General features: G+C 59.0%; 1 protein-coding gene across 1 annotated transcript; it reads left to right on the forward strand.

The window, feature by feature from the left end:
- Positions 1 to 2,621: 2,621 nt before the first annotated feature.
- HCRTR1 (hypocretin receptor 1) lies at positions 2,622 to 12,420 on the forward strand. The gene is made up of 8 exons (XM_024554496.3): positions 2,622 to 2,707; positions 3,821 to 4,166; positions 4,355 to 4,533; positions 5,713 to 5,956; positions 6,305 to 6,420; positions 7,887 to 8,113; positions 9,341 to 9,462; positions 11,132 to 12,420. The coding sequence occupies exons 2-8, from the start codon at positions 3,962 to 3,964 to the stop codon at positions 11,320 to 11,322; spliced, it is 1,284 nt and encodes a 427-aa protein (XP_024410264.2). The 5' UTR covers positions 2,622 to 2,707; positions 3,821 to 3,961; the 3' UTR covers positions 11,323 to 12,420.
- Positions 12,421 to 13,091: the final 671 nt, after the last annotated feature.

The following is a 13,091-nucleotide window of genomic DNA, read 5'->3' on the forward strand; positions in this document are numbered from 1 at the left end:
CCTGCCAAGAGTGGCCTAGCTCAACCTCGGGCCGTAGCTGAGGGAGCCAGACTCAGGACCAGAGGGACCTGGGGACACAGAGCCTGGCCAGGGTCTGAGAGGGGAGGAAGAAGAATCGTTCATGATCCTTTGTCCTGGGGAGCAGCCATCTCTGGGTACCAAGGGGTGAAGGAAGGGTTTGGCAATGGGATTCCCCCTTAAGGACAGGTAGGACTGTTTCTGTAAAAGTGGATATTGCAGGTGAGAGGGTGGATTCTCAGTCATGACTCCTTCCCCACACAGACACGTGTACCCCCATGTGTAAAGATGTGGGGGGACCTGGGGAGCCCCTTGCTCAATCCAGCCCCGGGTGCATAAATCATGGTGCTCTGAGCTATGGACTGGGTTCTAAGCCTGGGCTGTGTTGGGCTCAGCCGGTGCCCTCCGCCCATACAGACACACACGGTCTGCACCTTTGGAGTCACAGCTGTACCTCGTTAGCTGCAGCTGGTCATTTGAGCATTCTGTACCATCTGCCTCCCATCCCCCATGCCCTGCAGCCCCCTCCCCAACCCCTACATAGCGAACAGTCAGCAGCTCTAGAAGGGGGGGTTAATGTGGGGACACTGGATGAGTCATCTCTGTGGGGGCAGACGTACGAAGTCCATGTACACACACTCACAGAGCCATGGACTCCAGGCGTACCCACATTCCCTTCCCACCCTCACGGGGAGCATACCGGGAGGCCAGTGTTAGTCTAAGCCACATACGCACATCCAGACACACAGAGACAGACACCTCCACACACACATTCCCCACAGATACAAACACCAACACACCAATACACACAGAGACCCATCTAGACACATCCCACCCAGGGCGACTCAGTCATCAACCCGGACCCTGTCCTCTACCCACATGCACCCTCAGAGGCTTGAACACACACACGGGACTCCTCCAGGCACACGCTCACAGCCCTTAATAAAACACAGACACACACACGTGTGGGGACAGGTAGACACACACACACACACACACCCCAACCAGTCCTCTCTTGTGTCACTTCGTCCATCCCCCTACCTCTGCCAGCACCTTGGGCAGGCAGGACAGAGCTTTGTAACCAGAAGGATGCTGGGACACACCGTCCACTGCGCGGACGGCAAGCCCGCCCAGACAGAGTGGGCCTGCGAGTTACCTTCACTCCTCCCCCTGCTCTGGAGAGGCGAAGGTTACCGGACCATCCCCCTATGCTGCCTAAGCTCTCCTCCCACACACTATGCCTAACAGCACCATCCCCGATCCTTTGAAAGGGGGCTGTGGCTGCAACAGGGAAGATGGAGGTTACATCTCAGGAGTCCCCTCCCAGGAGGGAAAGGTGTGTCTCGGAAGGTGAGAGAGGAGGGTGGGTCTGATGTGATACGAAGGTCGTGTCTTGAGGCAGGGGATGGCCAAGGTGACTGCCTGAGGCCCTGGAGGTAGCCCTTCACCTCCCTGTGTTTCCCCGGAAGGCCTGACTCCCACACCTTTGCACCTGCTGTTTCCTCTACCTTGAATTCTCTCTGCTGTTACCACAATCCCCTTGTAGGGCTGTGTTCTCATTCTTCAGGTCTGCCTAGAGGCTCCTGCTCTAGGAAGCCAATCCTGATGCTCTGGCTAGATCAATCTGTCCTTCTGTGCCCCACGACCCCCTGGCCCCCTCACAGCTCACCTCACACCATAGAGGACTTGCCAGGCCGAGAGCCTGCCTGCCTCCCACCAGCCTGGGCACCTCTGTCTGGTGAGGAGGCCGACAGACCTGGAGAGAAGCACAGGCTTAAATCCTAGCTGTGGCTCTGCCGTGTGACCTTGGGCAAGTCACCGCAACATGTGAAACATGATGAGTGCAGTGTTCTCATCAGTAAAATGGGGACAATAACAACTACCTCCAGATTGATGAAATGAGATCACGCATGGCCAGGACTATACAAATGGCAGCTGCATTATTGTAGCTGAGTGCCTGGCACACTGCTTAGTAAATGTTTGTTGAGGCAACCAGCCTCTCTGACTCCCAGCTTCTCGTCGCCACCTACCACCTCTGTCTTGGGAGGGGGAACGTAGGTATAAACAAAAAGGATGGGGTGGGGCAGATAGAATGCGGGCTGGGAAGGGGCGCAGGGCCCCTGGCATCGCTGGGGACTAGCAGCTGCAGTAGCGTCCAAAGCTTGGCCGGGGGCGGTCATCCCTGTGACCCACCTGTGCCATCCTCCTCCTCAGCGAGGTGACAGCGAGGAGGGGTGCAGCTGGGATCCCCTCTGCACTGTGACTCTCGGAAGCTGACCCCGCACCGCCCGCCGGCACTCAGTAGGTGTGCTCTGAATGCGGAGGCCGAAATGTTGAATGAATGCGAAAGGTATGAATGAACGGATGGACGCATGAATGGAAGTGGGATGGAAGCGTGAAGTGGGCAGCGAGGAGGGACCAGCATCTCTCTCCGCCCTCCGGGTCTCGGGTCTCTAAGCTGGGAGACGTGAAGAGGAGACCGGCTGGGGGGCTCCCCTCTCCGCCCTGCCCCTCCCGCCCCGGCCACCCCGCCCGGCGGCGCGCAGCCCAGCGGATCCCGCGCCAGCCACAGCCCGCTTTGGAGCCACAGCACCCTCAAGAGCCCAGCCTTCAGGGCAGGGAGGCGAAGTCCCCGGTTCACTGTCCAGGAAATCAGCAACCGAGGACGCCGGCGTCCCGGAGCCAACAGGTGAGGGCGTGAGGGACCCCAGGCCCAGGGTGGGGGGTTCAAAGGACCCTCGGCGAGAGCCAGGAGTCTCGGGGGATAACCTGGGTGCTGGGAAGCTGAGTCCCCAGGAGGCTTTCCTCCCGGCAAGCTCCTGCAAACCCCCTAAAGCCCTCGCTCTGCCCTCCCCCGCCCCGCCCCACAGCCCCTCACAGCTCGGGAGGTGCAGGGAGGTCCGGCTCAGGGAGTGGGTCCGCCGACGCTCCGGGGGGTCTGGAGGAGTCCCCTCCCCCTCGCCCAGGGGCCTCCAGGGCCCGGCAACCCGCCTACACAGTCCGGGGTCGTCCCTGCCCAGGCGAGAGAAGGAGGGGTCTGAGCCAGAGAGGAGGGGCGGGGAGCGAGGCCGGATTTATGAATGGAGGGAGCGTCCTCCTCGCCGGCCGCCAGCGACCCCTGGCGGCCTCGGGGGGCTTCGCGGCCCGGGGGTGTTCTAGAGCGGCTAGCCCCGGGGTTGAGCGGTCCCGCCCGCGGCTGGGCCTCGGGCTCTCGCCCCACTTCCAGAGACACCGCCAGTTCCTCCCCGCACCCTTCCCCCACCGTGTCCCCGGTGCGTGTCCCCACCGGGGAGGGTCTGGCAGGTCCGGTGGGCGGGCCTGCGTTTCTAAAGCCTCTCTTGAACTTTTTTTCAACCAAAAATTCAGGCCTGTGAACTGATATTCGGGGAAGAATATTTGCAATCGGATGACTTCCCCTCTCAAATCTGTGATGTTTGGTGCATCCAGACAGACTTGGCACAGTAGCTTTGTGACCTTGAGCGAGGGACTCAACCTCTCTGAGCTCCCATCTCCTCCTCCGCAAAGCAGGGTTCTCTGATAATGGGGAAGCCAGCTCCCCGCGCCAGCTTCTGGGTAAAGCACTAGGCACGCCTTAGAGCCCATTGCTCCCCGCTGAGGTCCTGTGAGGTAGGTATGGTCATCACTCCGTTGAATAGATGGGGAAACTGAGGCTGAACGGGGCGAGGTCTGTCCTCCGCAGTAACCCACAGCACAGAGCTGTGAGGACTAAGAGAGAGTTTATATGCAAATTGCCTGGCACTCCCTAATGTCTCCTTTCTTCCTGCTCCCTCCCTTCCTTCAGGAGGTTTGGGGCTGGAACCCCAAAAGAGCTGAGTGCAAGACTCCCGGCTCCCTGAGGGCAGTGGGCCGAGGCCCCGCCCGGCCCAGTGCCCTTCCTCCCCGGAGCCAAGGATGCCTCTAGGCCGCAGCGGCTCCTGAGCTCATGGAGCCCTCGGCCACCCCAGGGATCCAGTCGGGAGTCCCCAATGGCAGCAGGGAACCGTCCCCAGTGCCTCCCGACTACTACTACGAAGACGAGTTTCTCCGCTATTTGTGGCGCGATTATCTGTATCCAAAGCAATACGAGTGGGTTCTCATCGCAGCCTATGTGGCTGTGTTCCTCGTGGCCCTGGTGGGCAACACGCTGGGTAGGTCCCTGTGTCCCTGTGGTGCTTGGGGATTCCCCTGGGGACCGGAAGGAATCATGGGCCTCCCTCTCTCTCCTACCCCCAGCCTCTCTCTACCTGGACGCCTGGGTAGTGAGGGGTGGGGGCTCACTGTGTGGGAGGGTGTGGCTCTGCCACTGGCTTCCCCTCATCCCCACCCTGACCCTCAGTCTGCCTGGCGGTGTGGCGGAACCACCACATGAGGACCGTCACCAACTACTTCATCGTCAACCTGTCCCTGGCGGATGTGCTGGTGACAGCCATCTGCTTGCCAGCCAGCCTGCTGGTGGACATCACCGAGTCCTGGCTGTTTGGCCATGCCCTCTGCAAGGTCATCCCCTACCTACAGGTGAGCTCTGCCTGGTGCCCCTCATCACCCCACTGTCACATCAAATACAAAAACCCTGGCCTTACAGAAGTCTCAGTGACCCTCAGACTTGCCCTTCAGACAGGACGCTGTGGCTCAGTCAGCACCTGTGTGGTGTCATCCTCTAGTGTCAGCAAGGGCAGGCCTTGATCAAGCCTTACATTGGAGGCCACAGACACTGCCCCACATACTCGTACAGAGCCCCCCACCCCCCCCATCACACGCGCAGACACAGCCAGCCACATTCGGACACATGCACAGTCACCTCCAGGTACACGGCACACAGTGGAGGAGAGAGGCACAAGCCCACGGTGACAGACACAAATGCACACTCAGCCTGCCTCCCTGATCGCAAAGGAGGCAGATGTGAGAGGCCCTGCTGGAAAGTCTCCTTCCCTGCCCCCGCCCCTTGCCAGGGCCTTCCCAACCCCCACTGGGAATCAGGATGTTCAGGTGGGGTTGGGGTCTGGGTGGAAAGAGGGTGGCCAGAGGCCTGAATGTCCCCTCCGCTACCTCCCTGTAACACAGAAGGCGGGGGCTCTCCTGGAGGCAGTGCTCACTGCAGGCCTCAGCTCATCCCTGCCTCCCAGAATGAGGACTCTTTCCCAACAGCCTAGGGAAGGGATGGCCTCCCAGGGCAGAGAGAAATGCCTCTTGAAGTTCCCATTGTTTTGAGGTTTTCCACTCAACTGATTAGCGCTAGCAACCCCGAGAATAAAGACAGCAGAGGAAAATCACCCTGGGGAGGTATTTACCCTTTCTGTGCCTGGGTTTCCTCATCTGTAACATGGGGTGAGAGTCCCCGCCTCATGGCGTGGTTGTGAGGGTAATGAGAATGGGAGTGTCTGGTATGCACGAGTTCTGGAAGTGTAGGTTATTATTCATAGCAGGGAACACCTACTCTGTGCCAGGTCTCAGGCTGGACATTTTCTCTCCATGGTTGCATTTATTTTTATGAGGCTCCTGCAGGTGAATGGTATATTCCCACTCCGCAGGTGGGGCTGAGAGGGTGAGTGATTTGCCCAAATCGACACAGCCAGCAAGTGGAGTCAGCATGTACACTGCACCTGGCTCCCGGCATTGCTGGGCTGTGAGTCCCTCATTCACCCCACATCTCTGGGCGGCCCCCAAGAGGACTGACATGGTGTCTCCATGGGGCAGGCCGTGTCTGTGTCAGTGGCAGTGCTAACTCTCAGCTTCATCGCCCTGGACCGCTGGTATGCCATCTGCCACCCGCTGTTGTTCAAGAGCACCGCCCGGCGTGCCCGCGGCTCCATCCTGGGGATCTGGGCTGTGTCGCTGGCTGTCATGGTGCCCCAGGCCGCTGTCATGGAATGCAGCAGTGTGCTGCCCGAGCTGGCCAATCGCACCCGGCTCTTCTCCGTCTGTGACGAACACTGGGCAGGTAATGGTGGCAGCCTTGGGCAGGCCCTCCTGAAGTGGGCACCTCTGGGACACGTTCCCCTGGGGCAGGCATCTGTCTGGACACCCAGGGGGAGTATCTCCCGAGAGGACACTTTAGAGCGGGCACCTACCGAGGACACCTTCAGGGTGGGTCACTCCTCTAGTACATACAGACTTCTGCTAGGGCTCCCCCCAGGATGGATGCCCTCAGACTGGGCAACTCCGGGGTCTCTCTGCCATGGAGCCTCTATGGGGCCCAGCTGCTTGCTTTGGCCCTAATTGGGGCTGGGTGGCATTGCTAAGCAGGACAGGCTGGGGGCCCAACCTTTGCATCTCTTGGCCCCTGCAGATGACCTCTATCCCAAGATCTACCACAGTTGCTTCTTCATTGTCACCTACCTGGCCCCGCTGGGTCTCATGGCCATGGCGTATTTCCAGATCTTCCGCAAGCTCTGGGGGCGCCAGGTGAGGCCCACACTGGTGTCGCTGTCTGGGCTGGGAGAGGGTAGGGTACTGGTGTAAGGGAGTAGACAGCCCTCTGCCTTCAGAACACACTATCCTGGTTACAACCAGAGAGAGGCAAGGCCCAGGGACTTTCAAACTCAGGCCAAACATACTAGAGCTGACTCTGGAACTGAATAGTATCAGTAGCTGCCATTGACTGTACCACTCACTTCCAGCTAGTCTTGCATCCTCTTAACCACCACATATTACCCCCAACTTAATATATGAGAAAACAGGCTGAGAGAGGCAAAGCAACTTCCCCAAACCCCCCAGCCAGGGAGGGGAAGGTCAGGGACTCAAACCGCGGTCAGTGGGACCCAGTGCTCAGCTCAATGCCGCAACACCGTGGCGCCTCCATGTTGCTTGCCGAATCATGCGCTTTGCTCACAATGTTTTCACCGCTATCTCACCAAAGCAGCAATGTTACCCACTTTACAGACGCCAAGTAACGGCAACCAACTTGCCACAGCCAGAGAGTGGCAGAGCCTTTTTGGCTCCAGGGCCTGCTTTCTTTCCTCTATTACACACTGACCCATGGCAGGTTTTGTGGGATGTGTCGTGGGGGCGGGGGCTGCTCAGAGGCCCTTGGCCCCGTGGCAGTGAATCCCAGATGGAGCGGTGCAGCAAGAGCACGCAGGCCAGAGTGTGGGCAGCCTCGCACCCACCAGCACGCGCACCTGCTCCTACAGCCCCCGATCAAGATGGCAGCCATCACTCTCTTCATCTAACAGGCAGGAAAACCAAGGCTCTGAAAAGGAAAGTGAGTTGACCAAGGTCACATAGCTCAGGAATGGCTGAGCTGGCCCTAGACCCCAAGTTTCCTGGACTGTAGCTTCATGCCCTCTGTCATGGGGTGATTCAGGTGCCCAGTGGTGGGAGAGGCTTCAGGAAATCTGTGGCTGCTCCAGGCACCCGGAACCATCACAGCCTTATGGGACCGCCTAAGGCTGGGACCTGTGCTCTGAGGCCCAGGCCCTTCCATGCCACTCACCTGCTCACCCCTTGCCAAGGCTTCCCCACAGGCAGGCGTGGGCCAGGCGAAGGCACAACTCACCTCCACCCTGCCCCCCCCAGCTGGAGAGGGTGATCCGAGGAGGTTGGGTGGGCACTGGGAGGATGTTGCCATGGGTCCCCTGCCTCACTGGGTTTCAGTTGCCTCATCTGTGACTGAGGGCCGGTGACATCTTCCCCAAAGGCACGTTGGGGGTGGTCTCACAATGAGCTAATGGAAAACGAAGGTGGGTTGTTCACCCTTGGTCCACAGTGTCGGTCTCTATCATAAATATTAGGTTCCTTCCTTTGCAAGGGTTGTTCCCTTCGCCCACCTCCACCTGCCCCAGGGTCCAACCCGAAACGGGTCCCAGCAAAGGGGACTGACTTCCCGAGGCGCTCCTCCCACCACCGCTACCTCTGTCTGTGCTGGACAGATCCCCGGCACCACGTCGGCCCTGGTGAGGAACTGGAAGCGGCCCTCAGACCGGTCGGAGGAGCAGGGGCAGGGCCAGGGCACAGAGCCCCCGCCACGAGCCCGGGCCTTCCTGGCTGAGGTGAAGCAGATGCGCGCTCGGAGGAAGACAGCCAAGATGCTGATGGTGGTGCTGCTGGTCTTTGCCCTGTGCTACCTGCCCATCAGCGTCCTCAATGTCCTTAAGAGGTGACGGCACTCAGGGAGCAGTCGGGGGGAGGGGCGGTGTGCGGTCAGAGGAAGGAGCTGTCTCTGCTTTGGAGAAAGACCTGGCTCCACCCCAAGGCAGGTCATTTCTCTTCTCTGAGCCTCAGTCTCCTCATCTGTGACATGCGAATATTAACCGCCCCGGCCTCCTAGGGCTGCTGTGAAAACTCCTCCATCCAGCCACTCAGTTGTCAGATGGAAGGGCTGGGAACACAGACAGTGCACAAGACAGAGTCCCCGCCACACGGAGGCCACATCCAGCGGGAGGAGGAATAAATACACTGGAATATACACTAGAAAATATACACTAGAATGCCGGGCGATGATAACTGCTAAGAAGAAAATAAATAGGGAAAGTGGGTAGACAGTGGCAGTAACAGGGGCTAATGGGATTTTTAAAAATCTTTTAAAAACATACAATGGGTTAAGAAAAAAGCCTCTCTGAGGCAGTGACAGTTGGCAGAGACTGAAGGGAGGGGCTGAGCCCCGCAGGAGGAAGAGCAGGCTGAGTGGAAGGGGCCCCGGCAGGCACGGCCAGTGGGGGCCCACAGGGCGCAGGGAAAGAGCAAGACAGTCTCGGTGTGCCTCTGTACCTGGCCACTTCCTGGCTGGGTGATCGTGGGCCTGTCATTTACTTCTTCGAGCCTCAGTTTCCCTGTTTGAGAAAATGGACAGTGTCTGGGACTCACTGTGTTGCTGCGAGGGAGGATGAGAACGTGGATGGGGAGAATAGCCGGTGACTGAGCAGACGTGCCCTGGTGCCAGTCCCCAGGCCCACACTAGTCATCCTCTGGGCCCCAGAACCCAAAACTAGTCAACACCCCAGACCCAGAGGCCTGGGAAAGGGCCACTGGGTTGGTGTAAGGGGCAGTAGGGACTCCTGTGCTTTACAGCCCTGGGTCTTGAATTCTGTGAGCATCACCACGTAAACACACATGCATCTGCCCCATTTCTTTTCTTTAAGATTTCATCTCTCTACTTAGAGAGAGGGGAAGGAGAAAGAGCGGGAGAGAAACATCGAGGTGAGAGAGAAACATCAATCGGTTGTTTCTCCCAAGTGCCCTGACTGGGACCAAACCCGAAATCCAGGCATGTGCCCCAACTTGGAATCGAACCGGCAACCTTTAAGTTCATGGGATGATGCCCTATCAACTGAGCCTCATCGGTCAGGGCTGCCCCACTTCTGACTGTCCTCCCCCCTGGTCCTAGGGTGTTCGGGATGTTCCACCAAGCCAGCGACAGAGAAGCCGTCTACGCCTGCTTCACCTTCTCCCACTGGCTGGTGTACGCCAACAGCGCTGCCAACCCCATCATCTACAACTTCCTCAGCGGTGAGTGGGCGGGGCAGGCAGAGTGGCGGAGGGCAGCAACAGTCCCCCAGGACAGCCGTCCTCCGCCCCCAATACGAGATGGCTGGGGATACCAGATACGTATGTGCTCCTTCCTGGGAATCATGGCTCCGCTCTGGTAACTCCCACTCAGGGGGAAGATGTAACCCCACCCCCAGGAGCCCTGGTCTGAGCGGGAGGCTGGCCACAACCCCAGCTGTGGCCAAAGGTAGTTAGCTGACCAGCACCTAGGACCCAGTTTTGCAGAATATGCAGACCAGTGAGTGGGTGGGAAGGGCAGCAGCTAGGCCGGCTCACCTCCACCCCTTCCAGGTACATGCATTGCAGGGCCTTCCATCAGCCTGCCCCGTCAACACAGGCTCCCATGGGAGCCGAGGCTCCCATGGGAGCCGGGCCTCCCCATAGTGGAGGCATTGGGGCTAAGGGAGAATGCCTGGCAGAGGGAGAGGGCTTCCCCGTGCCCAGCTAGACACACACTGGCAGAGGGCCCAGAATTTGGGGTCTATCCCTAGATCTGTCCTCTAACACTAGCCCCCTTACTCCCCCCTCTGGAAATCCGGGCCTCCCAGTCCCTCACCCCAACCCAGGCCTCCTCTCTGCTTTCCCACAGTTCCCCCGCCTTCCCTCTACCTCTGTTTCAGGGTGGTCATGCCCCCCCTTCCCCCTTCCCCGACCCCCAGCAGCCCAGCAAAAGTGTGACTCACCAGGGCTCTGACCCTGGGACAAGGCCTAGAGGACAGTTCCAGCTGACTGTTCAAGCCTGGACACAAACAATCTTCAAGAAAATGTTGACAGGGACCAGGGGTCAATGTTATAACCCTCAGTGAGACTCAAGAATTACTCAACGAAGGCTGGCTAGGGGTTTCCAGCTGGGAGGAGAGAACAGGAGAGATGAGCTCTGCAGCAGAGGACACACTGTGTTCCTCTCTTTGGTCTACATTTACTGATCACCTACTTTGTGCACAGCCCTCTGCTGGGCGCCAGACAGCTGGCGGGATGCTGGAACACGAGGTTTCAGTTCCAGATAAAATGTTTCCCTGCTGTCCTTCGGCTGAACAAGGTGGCTGTGGTAGCCCCTCCTCCCCACTCTCTCTTCCTCTTTAAGTTCTTCAGGGTTAGAACCGGGCTGGGTTAGAACTTCTAGCTGGGTGACCTTGGGCAAGCCACCGCACAGCCGTGTGTCCCATCTCTGCAGTGAAGATGAAGGACACCAGCTTCTCAGGCACTGAGGCACCTGGCATGGTGCCTGGTGTGAGGGCTGCTGCTGCTGGCATCTTCATTGCCATGGGACAGAGATGGGGAAAGCCTAGGCGAGCCCCGGGTCACTCCACCTACTCGCCAAGGAGGGCAGAGATGATCCGAGGCCCCTGAGCCAGACAGCAGGTTTGGAGCCGCTGGGCTCAGGGCCAGAGCACAGTCAAGGAATCAGATACAAATCGCATTTCTCCTCGGGAACCTGCTCTGCGGCCTCTGTCCTCTCTCCCTGGTGGTGATGAGGTGGCTCTGGGGCTCTGTCCATCCAGCCCTACCCTTCCTTCCTGGCCCCTCACAGGCAGCTTGGCTTGAGCTGCATGGGCGTCCCAGGGCCCAAGGCCCCTTCTTGCTGTAGTATTTGTCTCCTCACAGCTGTGTCTTCTGTCTCCCAACCAAGGCAAATTCCGGGAGCAGTTTAAAGCTGCCTTCTCCTGCTGCCTGCCTGGCCTGGGTCCCTGCGGCTCTCTGAAGGCCCCCAGCCCCCGCTCCTCTGCCAGGCACAAGTCCTTGTCCTTGCAGAGTCGGTGTTCCGTCTCCAAAGTCTCAGAGCACGTGGTGCTGACCAGCGTCACCACAGTGCTCCCCTGAGCCAGCGCCACCCTGGCTGCTCGAGGGGTGGGCAACCTGTTCCCTGCCTGGGTGGCTCCTCTGGCTCCTGGGGCCAGCCCTGACTCCCTGTGGAGACTGCTGAGTAGAGCGCAAGGCCAGGGCTCCTGCCCTGATTTTTTACCTCTTTGCCCCTGGGCAAGTAACATCCCTTCTCTGAGCTGTGTCCCCTAAACAGGACGGGTGTGAGGGTTAAGCATGCACGACAAAGTGGAAAGCTCTTTGTAAACGGTAGTGTTGTGGCCAAGATTACCACTGTGCTCCTCTCACTGGGCTACACTTCACAGCGCATCAATCCCGATCATCGTCCAGACCTCGGCCTCCTTCCCAAAGAGCCCTCTCCTACCAGTCACAGGCCTTCCCCAGAGCCTGCTAGAAGGGCCCAGCAGCATCTCCACCTGGCCCAGGGACTCCCCAATGCCCAGGCTGCCCTCAGCCAGCCCTGCTCTGCTACCCATGTAAGGAATCAGGGCCCAGGCTTCCCACGGTGGGAACACAGCCCCACCCCCACCAGGTGCCGAACGCACACGCATCGCAGACTGGATCCCTTTGGCTTTGTGGTGTGATAAAACCCTCTCCCTGTGACCACCTGGTGTGGAGGCCGGCAGCCCGGAGCAATAGTAATTAAAAGCCTGGCACTGAATGTTCCCTTTCCTTGTCATTGCACAAAATCTGTGCTGCGTAGGTTAGGAGCAAGGAGGGTGGGGAAGTCAGCGTGGGGGCGGCGGGGAGACAAGCAAGGCAGCCCTGCAGCGCTGTTGTTTGCTGACTACTCCCACCTCCCACACTGGGTCCCCGATGGGCTCCTCGCCAGGCCTCAGAGCACACGAGGTGCTGCTTCGCCAGTTCCCTGATGCCCCGGACCTCAATCCTTGACACATTTGCCTGTTCAGGGGCCCAGGCAAGCGGGGGAAGGGGGGCAGACAGCAGAGTTAACAGACTGCCTTACTATTATCTTCACCTTCTCGGAAATCAGGGCTTGCATTTATTCTCCATGAACTCACAGAATAAAGAGAGAAAGCCACAGACTTGGCTGGATGTGCTTCGTTTGCCTCTGAGATGCTTGGGGGGCTGCCAGAGGCCCTGATCCTCGTTGCCAGCGCAGGAGGAGGAGCAGACTGAATCCCTACTCTGCTGAGAGGAGCGCGAGACATCTGGCAGAGGCCAGCCTGCCTCTTGCACCACCAGGTCCCCTTAACCCGATTAATGAAGGTCCTTCTGACCTCACCAGGCAGGAAGCAGGGCAAAACTACAGTCCTGCCAGGGGCCCAGCCCAGGAATGCGCAAGCGCCCCTCCTCTAAGGCACCGCCAGGACAGGTGGAAGGTGTGGTCTGCCACCCTCCTCTCCAGATGACTCACCAGCCCTGCTCTTGTAGACGTTTTCACAGTTGTGCAGGTGTGGCTAGGTGGGCTGGCCTGGCCGGCCCACTGCGCCCTCCTGGTTGGCCTCAGGATCCAAAGCTGTTCGTTAGGTTTGTAGCCAGGCTTGGAGGTGCGGTGTGCAGAATGAGGTGTGAGGGCTGGCACCCAGCTCAGAACTAACCATGCCTACAAGGACCAACCCAGGTCCTGGGCTCCCCAGCCCCAGCAGACCACAAGGCTGAGACTACGATTGGCATCTTTCTAAAGGTGGGTTTCTGGAGACACTGGGCTCAGTGGGAACAAAAGAATGGCAGAAGCTTCCCCTAACAGCAACAGTTGAGCCCCGTGCCACGGTGAGGCTCAGGCCTCCATTTGGCAGACTCCGGTG

This window comes from Desmodus rotundus, chromosome 3, assembly GCF_022682495.2.
Source record: "Desmodus rotundus isolate HL8 chromosome 3, HLdesRot8A.1, whole genome shotgun sequence".
NCBI lineage: Eukaryota > Metazoa > Chordata > Mammalia > Chiroptera > Phyllostomidae > Desmodus > Desmodus rotundus.

Bases quoted from the DNA above. Each gene is read 5' to 3' on its own strand.
- HCRTR1 (XM_024554496.3), top strand. From the start codon at position 3,962: ATGGAGCCCTCGGCCACCCCAGGGATCCAGTCGGGAGTCCCCAATGGC. The intron at 4,167-4,354 runs GTAGGTCCCTGT...CCTGACCCTCAG, and splicing joins CCTGGTGGGCAACACGCTGG to TCTGCCTGGCGGTGTGGCGG. The intron at 8,114-9,340 runs GTGACGGCACTC...CCCTGGTCCTAG, and splicing joins GTCCTCAATGTCCTTAAGAG to GGTGTTCGGGATGTTCCACC.